The sequence below is a fragment of the Exophiala oligosperma genome (genome assembly GCF_000835515.1).
Source record: "Exophiala oligosperma strain CBS 72588 unplaced genomic scaffold supercont1.2, whole genome shotgun sequence".
Lineage (NCBI taxonomy): Eukaryota > Fungi > Ascomycota > Eurotiomycetes > Chaetothyriales > Herpotrichiellaceae > Exophiala > Exophiala oligosperma.
In genome coordinates, this window is record NW_015622819.1 from 637,217 (window position 1) to 652,753 (window position 15,537).

The 15,537-nt window shown below is 50.1% G+C and overlaps 6 protein-coding genes across 6 annotated transcripts; 3 read left to right on the plus strand and 3 right to left on the minus strand.

Moving 5' to 3' along the window:
- Window positions 1-570: 570 nt before the first annotated feature.
- PV06_01713 (uncharacterized protein) lies at window positions 571-4,135 on the plus strand (the record flags this gene model as incomplete). The annotated part of the gene is made up of 2 exons (XM_016402339.1): window positions 571-864; window positions 997-4,135. 2 exons carry the CDS (start codon window positions 571-573, stop codon window positions 4,093-4,095), a joined length of 3,393 nt encoding a protein of 1,130 aa, XP_016266236.1. The 3' UTR covers window positions 4,096-4,135.
- A 314-nt stretch (window positions 4,136-4,449) lies between these two features.
- Window positions 4,450-6,716, minus strand: PV06_01714 (uncharacterized protein). Its single transcript, XM_016402340.1, has 2 exons — window positions 6,145-6,716; window positions 4,450-6,065 (listed from the first exon to the last, which is right to left on the minus strand). The coding sequence occupies exons 1-2, from the start codon at window positions 6,337-6,339 to the stop codon at window positions 4,536-4,538; spliced, it is 1,725 nt and encodes a 574-aa protein (XP_016266237.1). The 5' UTR covers window positions 6,340-6,716; the 3' UTR covers window positions 4,450-4,535.
- Window positions 6,717-7,125: 409 nt separating this feature from the next.
- Window positions 7,126-8,000, plus strand: PV06_01715 (uncharacterized protein; the record flags this gene model as incomplete). Its single annotated transcript, XM_016402341.1, has 3 exons — window positions 7,126-7,506; window positions 7,576-7,641; window positions 7,707-8,000. The coding sequence occupies 3 exons, from the start codon at window positions 7,126-7,128 to the stop codon at window positions 7,998-8,000; spliced, it is 741 nt and encodes a 246-aa protein (XP_016266238.1).
- An 81-nt stretch (window positions 8,001-8,081) lies between these two features.
- Window positions 8,082-9,780, minus strand: PV06_01716 (uncharacterized protein; the record flags this gene model as incomplete). Its single annotated transcript, XM_016402342.1, has 5 exons — window positions 8,082-8,112; window positions 8,198-8,869; window positions 8,922-8,974; window positions 9,035-9,294; window positions 9,354-9,780. The coding sequence occupies 5 exons, from the start codon at window positions 9,778-9,780 to the stop codon at window positions 8,082-8,084; spliced, it is 1,443 nt and encodes a 480-aa protein (XP_016266239.1).
- Window positions 9,781-11,499: 1,719 nt separating this feature from the next.
- PV06_01717 (uncharacterized protein) lies at window positions 11,500-12,569 on the plus strand (the record flags this gene model as incomplete). Its single annotated transcript, XM_016402343.1, has 3 exons — window positions 11,500-11,596; window positions 11,694-11,951; window positions 11,995-12,569. 3 exons carry the CDS (start codon window positions 11,500-11,502, stop codon window positions 12,567-12,569), a joined length of 930 nt encoding a protein of 309 aa, XP_016266240.1.
- PV06_01718 (uncharacterized protein) lies at window positions 12,549-14,672 on the minus strand. The gene has a single exon (XM_016402344.1). It carries the CDS (start codon window positions 14,377-14,379, stop codon window positions 12,979-12,981), a length of 1,401 nt encoding a protein of 466 aa, XP_016266241.1. The 5' UTR covers window positions 14,380-14,672; the 3' UTR covers window positions 12,549-12,978.
- Between the last annotated feature and the right edge of the window lie 865 nt (window positions 14,673-15,537).

Below are 15,537 nucleotides of genomic sequence, written 5' to 3' on the forward strand. Positions count from 1 at the left end.
AGTAAAAACACACTTCAACAGTGTGTGATTATTAAATTATCAAAGGCGACTTTAGGAGAGAAAAAGAAATTGTCAGTGCTGTCTCATGTTCATCATGCACAATCCTGGAAATTTGATCAAGCGCAGCAACAGAGTGGATGACAAGAGATTCAACCGTCTAAGGTGAGATGTGTCTTGTGTGAACGAGTACGAGTGAGTATTTAGTGCAATTGAATATTCAAAGATGTAGCACGGGAGTAATATGTGTCGACATACAGAACAGATACCTCCATGGGGGGTTCGTTCACGAGGCTATACGGATACGAAGAAAGGTAGTAATAGTCAAATACCGATTGATGGTCAGCAAAGGTTTTTCCGTCGGCAAAGACGTTCCGTCGGCTCGGGCAAATAATACTGCGACCTTCATTCTCGATATACTCTTAACATCCCCAGGCACATAGTGGCCACGAACATACAATTCTTTCCTTTCTCATAAACACATAAATCATCATCTCTATTGACACTTGAGACATTTGGTCAAGAGAATATATTCCAATTTAATGCTAGGCGTCAATTTTGGAGATCAACAGCATGGCGACCATAACAGAAACTCACCCAACTGCACCGACCACAGCAACATTGACAACTACGAGTACTGCTTCTATTCCACAACAAACCTCACCGGGTGCATCGAGACCTCCACCATCCACATACTGGACCATAGACGGATTAATACGTAGACATGTATCCGAAACCCCCAAAATACCCATGTTTGCATACCCTATATCAGGGCCAGCGGATTATCAAGTTCATACGGTCAACGAGGTTGATCGATACGTCGACGCCGCTTGTTGGTGGTATAAAAAGCGAGGACTTGAAGCAGCAGTAAGTTTTATTTTTCCCTCTTGCTTTCACACATCATATCCTAGCACTGCAAATCTATCTTGAGTCAGGCAGTCAGAAGATGGATCAAGTCCTGATACATTTATTCTGACTCATTATACTAAATTAAACCAGGATCCGTCACTCGAAAAGGCACCAGTCGTCGCCCTTCTCACACCGTCATGTTTGGACGCCATCATTTCATTCTTCGCATTAAATAGACTTGGTTGGGCCGTCTTGTTTCTTTCCACAAGGCTTACCGCACCTGCGTACACAAGTCTAATGGAACTCGCCGACTGTAAGACGATAGTTGCACCGCCGATGTACGACGGGGTGATTGAGGAGATGCGTCGTTCCGAGAAGATGATGCACCTCACACACCTACCGAGAATCACAGACGCAAAGGACGATTACAGATCGGCAGCTACCGACTCAAGTATGCCCAGGTTCTTTCGTGAATGTGACCTGGAAAAGGAATCGAAAAAGGTGGCGTGGATAATCCATTCGTCAGGCTCGACTGGGTTTCCCAAACCAATCTTCGTGACGAATTTCGGGTGTCTGGCGAACTTCCAAAAGGGTCTGGGGTTTCGTTCCTTCACCGTCTCGCCGCTCTTCCACTCCCACGCGCTGATGGAGTTTGGGAGGGCCATCTACGCCAAACGGCCCATATATTTCGGAAACCACCAACTACCCGTGACGAGACAGAACCTGCTTGCTTCTCTGAAAGTGGCGAAACCCGAAATCATCTGCGCCGTGCCGTACGTGCTCAAACTACTCGCGGAAAAGGAAGAGGGAATCGTCGAACTCGCAAAGGCCAAAGTGGTCATGTACGGAGGGAGCGCGTGTCCTGACCCTTTAGGCGACGAACTTGTCTCGAAAGGTGTCAATCTGGCCGGCAACTACGGAGCCACCGAGACGGGGTTTATTATGAACTCGTTCAGACCCGAAGGTGACAACGAGTGGAACTACTTGCGTCTACATAGGCCCGTGGCGGATCATGTTTTGATGGACGAAATCTCGCCCGGGATATTCGAGTGTGTGGCCCTTGATGGTCTGCCGTCAAAGGTCACCACAAACACTACGGACCCGCCCGGTGCGTTTCGAACGAAAGATTTGTTCGTTAGACACCCGGACCCCGAAAAGTCGAATTACTGGAAATACGTCAGTCGGCTGGACGATCGGTTAACGTTGGTCAATGGTGAAAAGGTCCTCCCGCTCCCGATCGAGGGTCACATCAGGAAGAGTGAGTTGATCAACGAGGTCGCCGTCTTTGGGTTTCAGAGGACCGTGCCGGGCGTGATTGTGTTTCGAAGTGAACACGCGGCGATGTTGAGTGATGAGGAGTTTGTGGACAAAATCTGGCCTCGCATCGAAGACGCAAACAACAACGCAGAGACTTTTTCACGCATCCCTCGAGACCTGGTCATTCCGAGACCGTCTGATGAGGCGTACCCGCGTACGGACAAGGGGACAATCATCCGCGCACAAATGTACGAGCAGTACAGGGACGTTATCGACGAGGCGTACCGACAATTCGAGGGTGGACCGTCGTCGAACGATACCTTGCTAGCGCTAGACATGCCTGCACTCGAGGGCTTCTTGTTGACGAAATTCCGCACCGACTTGGCTGTCGATCTTGAGTCTGCGGACACCGATATCTTCTCAGCTGGCGTGGACAGTCTACAGACGACACGAATCTGGAACATCATCAAGAAGGAACTCGACCTAGGCGAAGAGGGCAACGGCGACGGGTTGTCACAAAATGTGGTGTTTGAGTGTGGCAACGTCCGATCTCTGGCTCAACATTTGTACAATTTGAGATTAGGTATTGAAGAGCCAGATTCAGACTGCAACTCGGACCATGACCGTGCCGAGATTCAGAACATGCAAGATCTGATCGACAAGTACTCGACATTCACGCCTCACGATGCGGCAGGTAAACCTGAGGTCAAGAACAAGACGGTCCTTCTTACAGGTGTGACTGGTGGATTGGGATCGATTCTGCTTGCGAACTTGCTCAGGCGCGACGACGTGGTGAAGGTGTATTGTCTTGTACGAGCATCGGATGCTGCATCAGCGAGGTCGCGAGTGATGAAGGCGCTCCGAGACCGGGACTTGACGCGCGACCTGCCTGGGGTATTCGAGGACAAAATCCACGCGTACCCTTCTGACCTCAGTTTGCCTTCTCTGGGACTCGACGGTTTGGTTCTGGATGAATTGTTGTCCCGACTGACGCACATCATCCACAGCGCGTGGGCGGTCAATTTCAATCTGCCTCTGTTGTCGTTCGAACCTCAACACATTCGTGGAGTGTACAATTTGATCCAACACGTCGCGTTGAGAACCACACATTCTAAACCGGCCGAGTTTTGGTTTTGTTCGAGTGTGTCGGCTGCCAGTGGTACACCCAAACCGTCCATCATACCCGAAAAACAAATCACAAACCTCTCTCACGCTCAACGCATGGGTTACGGAAGGAGTAAACTAGTGGCGGAGAGGATAACCAATGCCGCGGCTACGGGTAAGGCAAATTGTGTCGCGAGAGTGTTGAGGATAGGTCAGTTGGCAGGAGATACGAAACGAGCCGTTTGGAATGACACCGAGGCCATTGCTTTGATGATTCGATCCGCTTTACCTTCGAGTGCTGGTTGTCTACCAAGGTTGAGTGAAAGACCGAGTTGGTTGCCTGTTGACAAGGCAGCTGAAGTTATTGAGGAGTTGGTGTTGAGTTCGTCCGATGTCACTGCCAGTGATGGTGATGTTGTTGATTCAGAACTTCAAGATACAGATCTTGTTTATCACATCGTCAACCCAAACACATTCAGCTTCCAAGGTGACTTGTTACCAATGTTACAAACCACCGAAACGATACCGAAATTTGAAATTGTCGATCCACAAACATGGCTAGACACACTCAAAAAGAGTGATGGTGATGTTGAAAGAAACCCGAGCCGAAAACTAATCGGGTATTGGGAGGGAAAGTATGGTGATGGAGGAAATTTTTCCACCTCAAAGGTCAAGTCAACAACAGTGACGGACATGGATGACCCAATCCCAAAGACGGAGACAAGCATAACAGGGAAAGACGAAAACTCTGGATTGACATTTGACACTACAAGGACTACTCAACAAAGTAGTGTCTTACAAGACGTAAAAGATCCCGTCAGTGATGGTTTGATGAAGAGAATTGTAGAGGTTTGGATGAAAAAGTGGAATGAAGAGTTACGAGAATGATTGAGGAAAGTACAGTGTACATAAACACGAGAGATACGATTGTATGTAAAGAATTCAGATCGTGTTATGTTGGTGATATTTATTACCTAGTCAGGTAGATGGGTATATACAACACAAGTCACAGCTGTGGTCATCCGATCAGGTTCAGATGCACCGTCAAGACGCATTATACTCCGTACTCAACTACTGTGGTATACATGTCAAGGAGTGTTTACCGTATTATTGACGAAGTTGTCACCCTCGGCATAAGTGATGAGAGAAAGAAAAAGAGAACAGTTGTATGTCCCTAAGAGAGAGAATGTGTGTTGCGTGCTCAAAACGTAAAACATACATATGTATGTAACCAAAACCCAAGAAAAAGAAACACATATTAATGTAAAATGACCCAGACCATGTAATTTGAGCAACCTCGACTTATCTTCGTTTGCTTGTATTATTCCTCACAACCTCGACTCTCTTGCATTTCCTCTGCCAGCAGCATCATTCTCTTGTTGTTTACCATCATCCCCCGAAAGCACGAACCCGGGAAATCCCTCCGCGAGTTCCCTCTCACACTCTGCGAAGTAAGGAGCCACCCCACCGAACCAGAACAAAGGTTCGACACGTTTCCCCTGGACGTTTGCCCCGATGTACCATGATTTTGTCTTTTTCGCCCCGGGAGGTAAGACGGTGGCGTTGAAAGAAGCGTTGACCTTGTCCTTCCACTCCCGACCCGTTTGGGACTTTGTGGATATCTTGGTGAACCCGCGTTGGCGCATGTGTGATATGGTCCTACCTATCCAGTCCGCCGTGTTGTCAATCACCACCGGCAGGTTGGCAAATGGGGCTTGAGGGCCGGAGATCATGAATAAATTTGGAAAATTCTCCACCGTGATGCCGTACGCCGTGGCCATTTGTTCGTTGAGTTGGGTCCCCAAGTCCTGCCCTTGACTTCCACGGAGGTCGATCTGAGCCAACGTGCCGGTGACGGCGTCGAATCCTACGGCGAAGATGATCATGTCGAATTCGTATCGTGACCCGGAAGAAATCTTGATACCGGTAGGAGTGATTTCGGCAATTGGATCGTCCTTGACATCCACCAACTTGACGTTGTCACGGTTAAAAGTCTCGTAATAGTAATGTCCCAACGGTGGCCTCTTGGAGAGTATGGGGTAATAAGGACACAAAAGTTCGGCCGTGTCTTTGTCTCTGACGACGGACCTGATTTTGTTCCGCACAAACTCACCGGCCAAGTCGTTACACTCTTGATTAGTCAACATGTCGGCGAAAGTCTGAAAGATGAACCGGAACCCTCCGATTTCCCAACCGTACTCGAGAACCCGGAGAGCTTCCTCTTGGGTCGTCATGTCCGTGAGGCGGAGGGAAGAGTCAGGGATGTCCATGCCGAAGGAGGAAGTTCTGGCTCTTTCGAAGACGGTCTCGCAGTCCCGCCGGAGCTCGGCCACCTGGTCGTCGGTCAGAGGGTGGTTTCTGGCCGGAAGGACGAAATTGGGAGTCCTTTGGAACACGGTCAGGCTCTTTGCCGTGTGGGCGACTATCGGGATGACTTGGACAGCGGTGGCACCAGTCCCCACGACCGCGACTCTCTTCCCGGCGAAGTCGACCTTTTTATGTTTGGGCCACCGTCCGGTCAGGTACCACTCTCCGTTGAACGAGTCGAGACCCGGGAAAGGAGGCTCAAGGGGGGTCGCCAGTGGGCCTGTGGCGGTGACCAAAAACGAACAAGTGTAGGTCGAACCGTCCGAGGTGGTCAATCTCCAGACGTTCTGGGTCTCGTCACGGTGGGCCGATTTGATTCGAGTGTTGAACGTCATGTGCCTTCGAAGGTCGAGTTGGTCGACGAGGTGGTTGACATATTTTTCCACTTCTGGTTGTGTTGGGAATCTTTCTTTCCATCTCCATTCGACACCGAGTTCTTCGAGGAACGTGAGGATGTAGACCCAACTTTCACTATCAGTCCTAGCACCAGGCTATATGAAAAGTCATCAAAGAGTCAGCCATCGCCGCAAAAGGGGGAGTGGCTGGGTGGTTTTCGGGGATGTAACATACATAACGATTCCAATACCAAGTTCCACCGACGTTTGAACCCGCTTCAAACACTCTGGCTGTGATGCCTCGTTTCTGGAGGTCGTAGATCATACGAACTCCACCAAACCCAGCGCCGATGATGATGACTTCGTAGTCGACGGTAGGTCTCGCGTTAACCGCCAGCGTTGGTTCGCCGGTCGATGTATTACTTGCCATAATGAGATGTCGGTCGCGGAGTAGTATTCTAAGAGACTTGAGGAGGGAAGTCCGTCAACAGGTAGTCCAGAGACTTGAGAGTGTCTGGTCTACGAAAGGGTAAGAAGGATAGAGGAAAATTGTTTCTCGTATCCTTTACGTGAGATCAGATGTCCGGACTCTGACTCTTGAGTTCAAGTTACACGGAACCACAACCGAGGTGATGTCGACGTCGGTGACAAGGATGATGCGGAGTAAAGAACGCCACGGTCCAGTCACATCGTAGCGATTGCTTTCGCTCTCGACACCAAACGGGTCGTGTGGTCGATCGACCAAAACGTCCCCCGCAAATATGAACGAGGCGTCCTCGTATATATTGCGGGGGGGGGGGATGTTTTGGTGGTTGAGCCAAGGGGAGGGCTTTTCCCTTAAACGAGGTCCAAGTTCGGGCATGTATTTGCACGAACCGGAGGTACATTACCGTCGAGTGATGGTGATGAGAGCTCAGAGAGAGACTTTGGGCAAGATGTTCGGTATACATCAACTCTACCTAACTTAGAATGAGAGCGATTAAAATGCCGTCTCATCCATGTCGACCCGCTTGGTCTATCTCGGTCTCTTCTCGTAGTCCATCATATTTACCCACCCTTGGTAAACCTGCAAGCACGCACTACTCCGCATACTTATCCGTGACGATGGAGAGTGTTAACATTAATAAATGGTCTTGTCTTGATCAAGCTGGCTTCCACTCATACCTCACGTTCTTGTTCCCAATTCGATTAAATAAATAAAAGTTCATAGTCCAATATGATTGCCAAAAACCCAGTTCCACGGCGTGTCGCCATCATACGCAACTACAAACTCAACGGGCCATGGGGTCAGGAGATGCTCGATTCGTTTACCGATTTGATTCATGCCGCTGACAGGGATGCTCTCGTGGAACATTTCCAACCCATCGACGGCGGCGAATTGCCAGATTCCTCCAAGTTCGACTTGGTGATCTTGACCGGTGGCACGTACGACCTCACACAGCCAAACATTGAGGTTTGGGTGGCACAACTACTGGACTGGGTGAGAGACGTGGTCGCGAATCACCCCGACACAAAACTTCTCGGTATATGTTGGGGCCACCAGGCCATATCGCACGCACTCGGAGGCAAGATAGCCTACAGACAAGGGGGAACATTGGTGAGACTCGATGATGCAACACTGGAAGTGAAGAGGAAGACTCCGACTAAGTCATTTTCTGCTCTCTAGGTGGACGTGGTAGACATTCCTCTTACTGAGACTGGTCGCAAGTTCTTTACGGATCTCAATTCATTGGTAGGAACCTCTCGATTGTCTAGATTTGTCCAGTCCAGTCCAAAAAAGCTGAGTTGAAAGTACAGCGACTTCACAAATTCCACAAACGTATTGTCGCCGAACCACCTCCGGGTTTCAAACATCTAGCAGAGAATCACGAGATATTTATATCAGAGTCTGATCAGGTCATGACGTTCCAAGGTCACCCTGAGATGACGGCGAAAATTGCCCAAGGTATCATCAGTGGACGAGATGCGTCGTACTTCCCAGACCCGACTCCAGAAGGAATTGCACAACTCAATCACAATCTAGAAAAGGACGAGGACGGAAAGAAGGCATTTTCGAGAGTCATGTCGTGGGCTTTTGACGTGACAAGCTGACCAGCCGGTCATGTTCGATCTAGATCTCTAAGGGTGTTGCGAGTGCGAAGCGTCCGTTTCAGGTAGCCCCGATGCCTTGTTTTAAACGGTCTCAATATATCGCTTAAACTCCCTATCAAGACAATCTGTTAGCTAAGAACATTACGAAGTGATGAAAGATGCAATATATCATAAATAGGGAAGGACAAAGTACGTACCAATCCGTAACAGCCTCTTTGTATAGACGAATCTCATGTTCTCGTGACGACGAAAAGAGGTCGACAAATTCATCCGAAAAGATCTCACGAGCAATACTTCCTGGCGCTTTGAACCGAGCGACAGCTACATCCAAAGTATTCGATAATGACTCTGGCTTGTCCTTTCGGAGCAAAGTTGGCGGGACCGGGATCTCAAGCTTCTTCTGGACTCCGCGCCATCCTGCCCCTAGAAGTGCAGCGAGTGCATAATGAGGATGTAAATCAGCCCCGGGTATTCTGATCTCGAACCTCGTCGCACCAGGTTTGGACACCGGAGGCGCGATCAGCCGAATAGCAGAATTCCGATCTTCCAAACCCCAACCGAGTGTCGTGGGCGCCCAGTAGTTCTCGATGAGGCGTTTGTATGAATTGATGGTTGGCGCGAGGAGCGGCATTAGATCTGGGATTGCCGTCAACAGACCAGCCAGGAAATACCGTCCGATATCCGAGAGTTCTTCAATGTCCTTCCATTTGGCATTCTTATCCGGTGTTTTTCGTGCAAACACATTCTTACCCGTGGAATCGGTCAGTGATATGTGGATATGTCCAGAATTACCACATTGGCCATAGACAGGCTTTGCCATGAAGCACGGTGTGACATGATGTTCAATGCCTAATGACTTTACCAGGAACCTGGACGGGGTCAGCTCTCGTCGATTTGACTCGAATGGGAGACTGGGGATACTTGAAGAGTGTCACTCTGTCAGCCATCTCGTCGATCTCGCTCATCTTCAATGCCTGTGTGAATCATCAACTACCGAGATAATGGTTCACTGCAACTCCATTGACACAACATACAGCCTCAAAGACTCCAGGAGCCGCCTCGGTATGCCAACTCTCCAAATTCGTCCTAAATTGAACACACTTGTCGAATATCTGATGAAAGTAGGTTTTGGTGGCCAGTGGGCGTATCGAACTATATGTGAAGATACCCGAGGTCAAGTATCGAAGGCTGCTTGGGGCATTCTTGTCGAGGAAGGATGTCAGATCTCGAGGGTCTCCATTATTGGTATAACCATTCTCGGTCGGTGTTTGGAAGTTCATAAATTCTAGTTCCACTACATACACTCGATAAGTTTCTTTGTCACGTTTTAATACGAGAGAAGCCACCACTCACCTCCTGCCATTGACTTGAATCCATGTTTCCCCAATTCCTGACAGAACGATCGGAGGATCGTTCTTCCATCAGCAGGGACTGGGCTATCGTGGGACTCAAACCGGAGTAGGAAGAATGGTATGTTGTCTTCCCAGGGTATTCGTCGGAAGGATGAAACATCCGGTATGGCGGTGAAATCGCCAAAGCCTTCCAACACTGAGGTCGAGCTTTGTTCAGTCTTGAACAGGACATCGTGCATGTCCCAGCCGAACAGCACCGAACTGAACCCAAACCCATGCTCGAGACTTGACAGGAACTTGTCCTTGTCCATGATCTTACCCCGTAAGATGCCATCACAATCGACACCGGCCGCCTTTACTTTGTGATCGGCAGCCAATATTTTGTAGATGTTATCCCTTGTAGGAATTTCGGCAGCTAGTTCCCCCATGTTGAGGAGTAAGCTGTTTTCGAACCGCCTTTTGAATGCAAGTCCGGATGTATCGAAGACCTTTTGAACGGTCGGTGAATTTCCGTGAGTGAGGTTGATATTCGCCAAGCCGATGTCAGTCAGGGCCCCTTTGATCAGGTCGTTTCACAAGCAAAGCGCTGAGGTCAGGCAGCCAAACATGACGGATCTACCTATCTGTTCCAGATGTTTCATATGTTCGATATCAAAACATTGAAGTTGAGATTGAAATAGTCCGGAGATCTGCGTAGGAAGCAAACCACCTCATGCTCCATTGACAGGAGATAAGAATGGCTCACTCAACTCTCCTACCCATTCGGGATTTCCTGGTAGATCTCTCGACCCCACCAAAGGTCGAGCAGATTGCTGACAAGACCAGCTGGGCATTCATCACGTCTCACAATGTACAACAAACAAGGTGCTGTCATTTATCAATGTTGGCAGCTTTGGTGAAAAATGGGACTCGGTTGTGCCACACTGTTTTGCTCTTCTTCATTCTAGGCATGATGCCCGTGTACGCCAAGATAGTATAAATAGAATGCCGTTGGTTCCCAGGAGCTTTGTTGTGTCCATCACCATCGTATCGTACTGCAACATGTGATGAGAGGAGAGGACGAGGGAATTGACGCCTCGGTGCAGTAAGACAGTCTGAGGATGTCTAGACCTTGAGACGGCATCTATGTTGACAACGATGAGATGACGTAGTGGAAGATAAGTCAAGTCAATCCTCAACTCTTTTCCAAATCAATTCTGGGATGTCGAGGGATCATCATTGGGTTGAAGAGTTGTGCTTAATCATTCAGCAGAGATGCCGCGGATGAGGCCTTTTTCAGGTGCTGGCCGGGCTTACCTAAGGCACCTAAGGTACCTCTAAAGTACCTGTTAGCGGATATTATGCTGGGTTGTTCTAGGTGGTCTATTCGGGTGATGTACTGAAGCATCGTGCCGCCCCCTTCTTCTTCTCTACTGTCTGTTTCTTCGACCTCCAGATTGAATTCACCCGGACAAACTCCTATTGTGCTCTCAATTCTTCTCACTCTTTGGCTCGTAAAGGGAAATGAGAACCTACTTGATAAGTTATTAATCTCGTAGGATCGAGGTAAGGTAGTTTCAGTAGCATCCGCTTTCAACCTCCGAAATTCTTGCGTCTGCCGCGTCTTCTACAACGTGCCTATCAAATAATTATTTGAATCCTCATCTTCCCAATTGTAATCATCATGTGGACTGTTTGGCCTGACCCACTAGTGACTGATTTCGCAAGTCTTCGTTCGATCAAGCTGTTAACACCCTGACTAATCTGCTGCATCTTGCATGGCGCCGCCACCGCATCAAGCCCACCAATGACCCAATCGCCCAACGAGGGGTGATAAAGACGTTATTGCAAATACTCGGACCTGAGTGGGTGGTTTGACCCATGACCAAAGGTTCATGGCGCGCGCCCCGGTTCCTTTGCTGACTGTTTATCCTTCTCGGTCTCGATCTTTCGCTACCAGAACGAGAAGTATTCCAAATGGCATTTCTTGCCGGTGATGAGAATGGTGGAGGGTGGGAAGTGGAAACATGGGTTTCATTCAAGTATAAGTAGAGGAGGGATGGTAGGTGTTTGAACAAGTCACCAAGAAAGATAACTCTCATCTCTTCTTTACTATATCATCCGACAAAAAAAACAATACAATCTCAACAAGAGACCAAAACACAATCATGCCTCTGTCTACCAACGAAAAGACCAACGAGACGGCATCCACCTTGGTCAAGACTCTCCAAGGTGCCTTTCATACTCCTCCAGGGTATAGACCAGGTACGTCTCCTTTTTAATGTCTTCTGTTTATCTACTTCACTCCTTCTTCCTGAGGTCGTCCCACCAACTCAAACCGCGTCACTGACGTTGTCTTCAGCCCACGCTCGAGGAATCCTCCTCAGCGGAACGTTCACTCCATCCTCCGAAGCCGCCGGCCTGAGCAAGGCACCACATTTCAACCAACCGTCCACCCCGATCCTCGTGCGGTTCTCAAACTCTACGGGCATCCCTCAGATCCCCGACAATGCCAACGACGCCAACCCACGCGGCATGGCGGTCCGCTTCAATCTGCCGGACGTCAACGGCCGCCGCCACCACACCGACATCATCACGCACTCGACCCCCTTTTTTCCCCGTCCGGACCGGCGAGGGGTTTTTGGAATTGCTCAAAGCCATAGGGGCTTCCTCCGCCCCCGGAGCTCCCACGTCCCCTTCCCCCATCGAGGAGTTTCTGGGCAAGACCCCGTCGGCCAAGGCTTTCGTCGAAGCTCCCAAGCCCACCCCGGCCAGCTTCGCCACGGAAAACTATTTCGGGGTCAACGCCTTCAAACTTTTGTCGGCCGACGGTGGGACCGCGTTCGTGAGGTACCGCGTCACTCCGGACGCCGGTGCGGCCCACCTGTCCGACGAAGAAGCCAAAGCCAAGGACGCGGCTTTCCTGCACAACGAGATCCAGACTCGAATCATCGACGGAGGGGCCAGTCTCACCCTGTCCGCCCAGGTCGCGGACCCGAACGACACCACCGACGACGCGACGGTGCGGTGGCCCGAGCAACGCAAGATCGTCAAACTCGGCACGATCAAACTGGAAACCGTCGTCGATGACAACGACGAGAAACAACGTACCATGATTTACGACCCGGTACCCAGGGTCGAGGGTGTCGAGGCCAGTGACGACCCTCTGATCGACATGAGGGCCAGTATCTATCTGGTCTCGGGCAGGGAGAGGAGAGCGGCCGGACCTCATCATTGATCCATATGACACTTGGCTCTTTTATGCCTGCGTAATCTACCCACTTGGATCGAACGCCGTGGCGAGGACTGATTTAGTCTCAAGTCACCTCGTATGACTTTATATATTCCTTGATATGATCTTGCAGGGTATTCAGGAAATCTGATTCCGAGCTTGATCATTTTCGCCCATCTTCACACATGCAAGGTTTCACGTTTCATCCAACCAAGATATCCTTTTACCGTGGCTATCGATCCTTGATCAGTAGAAAGGGAAAATAAAAAAAAGAGATTCATAATCAAAGACTCGTTTCCCCCCCCCCGTACAACACACACACAGAGTAGTACCATCTCACTCCAGCAGCCTAAACACCCGCGCCTCCCCCCCAATGACAGAGTGCCGTCACGGACATGGACAAGATTGTTCCCAATCACAACCAATTCTGACCTCTTGTCCTTCTTCCTTCCTTTTCCCCCTTGTACATTCCCTTTTTGCTGGTGGGGATCCCCATGCCCACCAGACTCGTCATCATCAAGAGACCCGCCTCGACGGAATCGATGACATTGATCGTCCTCCGTCCGTCCTCGTCACGGACGGCGTCCTTGGCCGCTCGAACCAACTCGGTCATACCGGCACAGCCCAAGACGATCGTGTCGGCTCCCTTCGCCGCCAGGCTGCGGGCAGAGTGGGCCATACGTTTGGCCACCTCTTCTCTCGGTCGGGCCTCGAGCTCCAAGACGCCCAGATGGGTGGCCTCGCTTCCCACATAAAAGTGGCCGAGTCCGTAGGCGGCGACGGCGTCGTCTTGTAAAATTCTGGAGCGTGCGCCGGTGGCTATGATCCCGAATCGTCCACCGATCATCCGAGCCGTGTAAAGACTCGCCTCCATGATGCCGATGATGGGGACATCGTAAGACTCCCTCAAGGCGTCGATCAGTGGATGTTTCGAAAAACATGCCACGATCATACCGTCGTAGTTTTGTACCGTCTCCCCGTTGCTGGCGGCGTACTTGGCCAGGTCTCGCAATACAGCCTCGGTGGACATGATGGCGTCGGTGGTGCTTTCGATGGCCGTCGGGGCAGGGTAAGGAGCCGTGTAACCCGTCACCTCGACCCCCGTCGGGATGATGGGCCTCAACGAGGTCAGGCAGGCTTCCGTCATGGGCCGGGTCGAGTTGGGGTTGATGAGCAAAATCTGAAAGGGTCGTTGTCGGGGAGGTGACGTGACGGGGGTGGAAAAGGGTGATTTCGTGGTGGTGCTCGAACTCGTTGGCCGCGTGCTTGGTCCGCTCATGTTGGCCGAGCGGGACACCGGCCGTGACGACTGCGACGCAGCGGCCCCACTGTGCTGTGCGAAAAGTGGTTGAACCGTCTGTTGGGGTGGTGAGATGGGAATTGGCGGTTGTCCTCCTCCGAGGGCGATGGGATAACTTTGTCCGAGTGTGCTGCTGCGCGATCGTGAATTGTCGGCGAATGGGTTCCCAGCTGGCACTCCAGCTTCATTTGTGGGCGATTGTGGTTGTGGCGGAGGATAATTTTGACTGGGGAATCTATTACCGCCACCACTGTAGGCCTGTTGTTGCTGAGCTGGAGGAGATTGTGATGGTGAAGGCCCTCCGCCGCCACCGTATTGTGAAGGTCCAGGTCCCGACATGTGGCGGGGTTGTTGCTGATAAGAAGACGATGAATTTTGCATGTCGTCGGTAGAAGAGTTTTCGAAATTGATAAATGTGTGTTGTTGTGGTTGAGGTTGAGGGGAAGAAGATCGTGAAGAAGAACCACCTGGTCGAAGGGAAATGGGATGTTGTTGAGGTTGTTGTAATTCGGCCATTGAAAAAAGAAGAGCTTGGAATATCCAGAGGGCGAGTCAATTAAGCGAGGTTGATTCTCTTGCTTGGTACTCTGTAAATGGAGTACTCCGGACGGGATACAAGGTCACTGATTCGTACAAATCAAAATCTGGGCAGCAAGGGGAACCAAGTCAAAAACTCGGCAAAAACACCAGCCAGGCTTGCAAAACAAAGAAAAGGGACCCAGTGAAGTCGCTAAATCCAACGGGACAGACGGGAAAAGGCGGTTTGACAATTGACACGATAATGTGAGTGCGTGTGTGTCTATGTGGCACAGAGTGAATATGATGATGATGATGATGATGATGATGATGATGCGGGTATTGGTGATGATGGCGTGTTCGCCTGTTTTATTCTCCGACAACTTTCTTCTCAAACTGAGACAGATCAAACCCCCCTGCAGTTACGAGTAGTTGTTATCCAGGCGAAAGGACAAGGGATTTTTTGGGGCGAGATTCTGGAGGAGGAACCTGGTGATGGTTTTTGTGGAGGGGGGAGAAGAAGAATAGATGAGGTAAGGAGACCGGTCACCGATCACCACTGCGATTAGTGTCCAGAATCAATCTCAGGTAGGGAGTCGAGAGTAGGGATATTCTTGTAGATATCTACTGTAGAGGTAAGTTCAAGATGAAAAGAATGACCGGTGATGGGCGTCACTACAGTATATGTTTTATCTTACAGCCTACAGTTAATAAGTGCTAGCTATAGTCCGCATAGAAAGAACTCCGTAGGGAGTGCTTACTCTACTTTACAACCACTAATCCTCCCTTAACGATGCCCTAGACAAAATGCATCAGCCTCAGGCGTCCCGATCGTCCCAAGATATACGGAGTAGAGGTAAATAGAGGCTGGTTTTTAGGTGACGGAGATCTTCGTAAAGGGAGCCCGGACTTTTTGTGCTATATATATCTCAAACCACCTGGGAGGATTCCATAGTTGAACCCCTGTACAGTACCGGAGCACTCGTAGTAAGTACTCCCGTATCGCGGTCCATCCCTCCCTCAGCCCCCGATAATAATAATGGAACCATCCTTCCAGGCCCTTCAGCCCAAACTCCAAACCTACCGAGCCTTTTAATTTACTGCTCATGTCCAGTTATATATCGCGTACGGATACTGAGTACTGTAATTAGGTCGGAA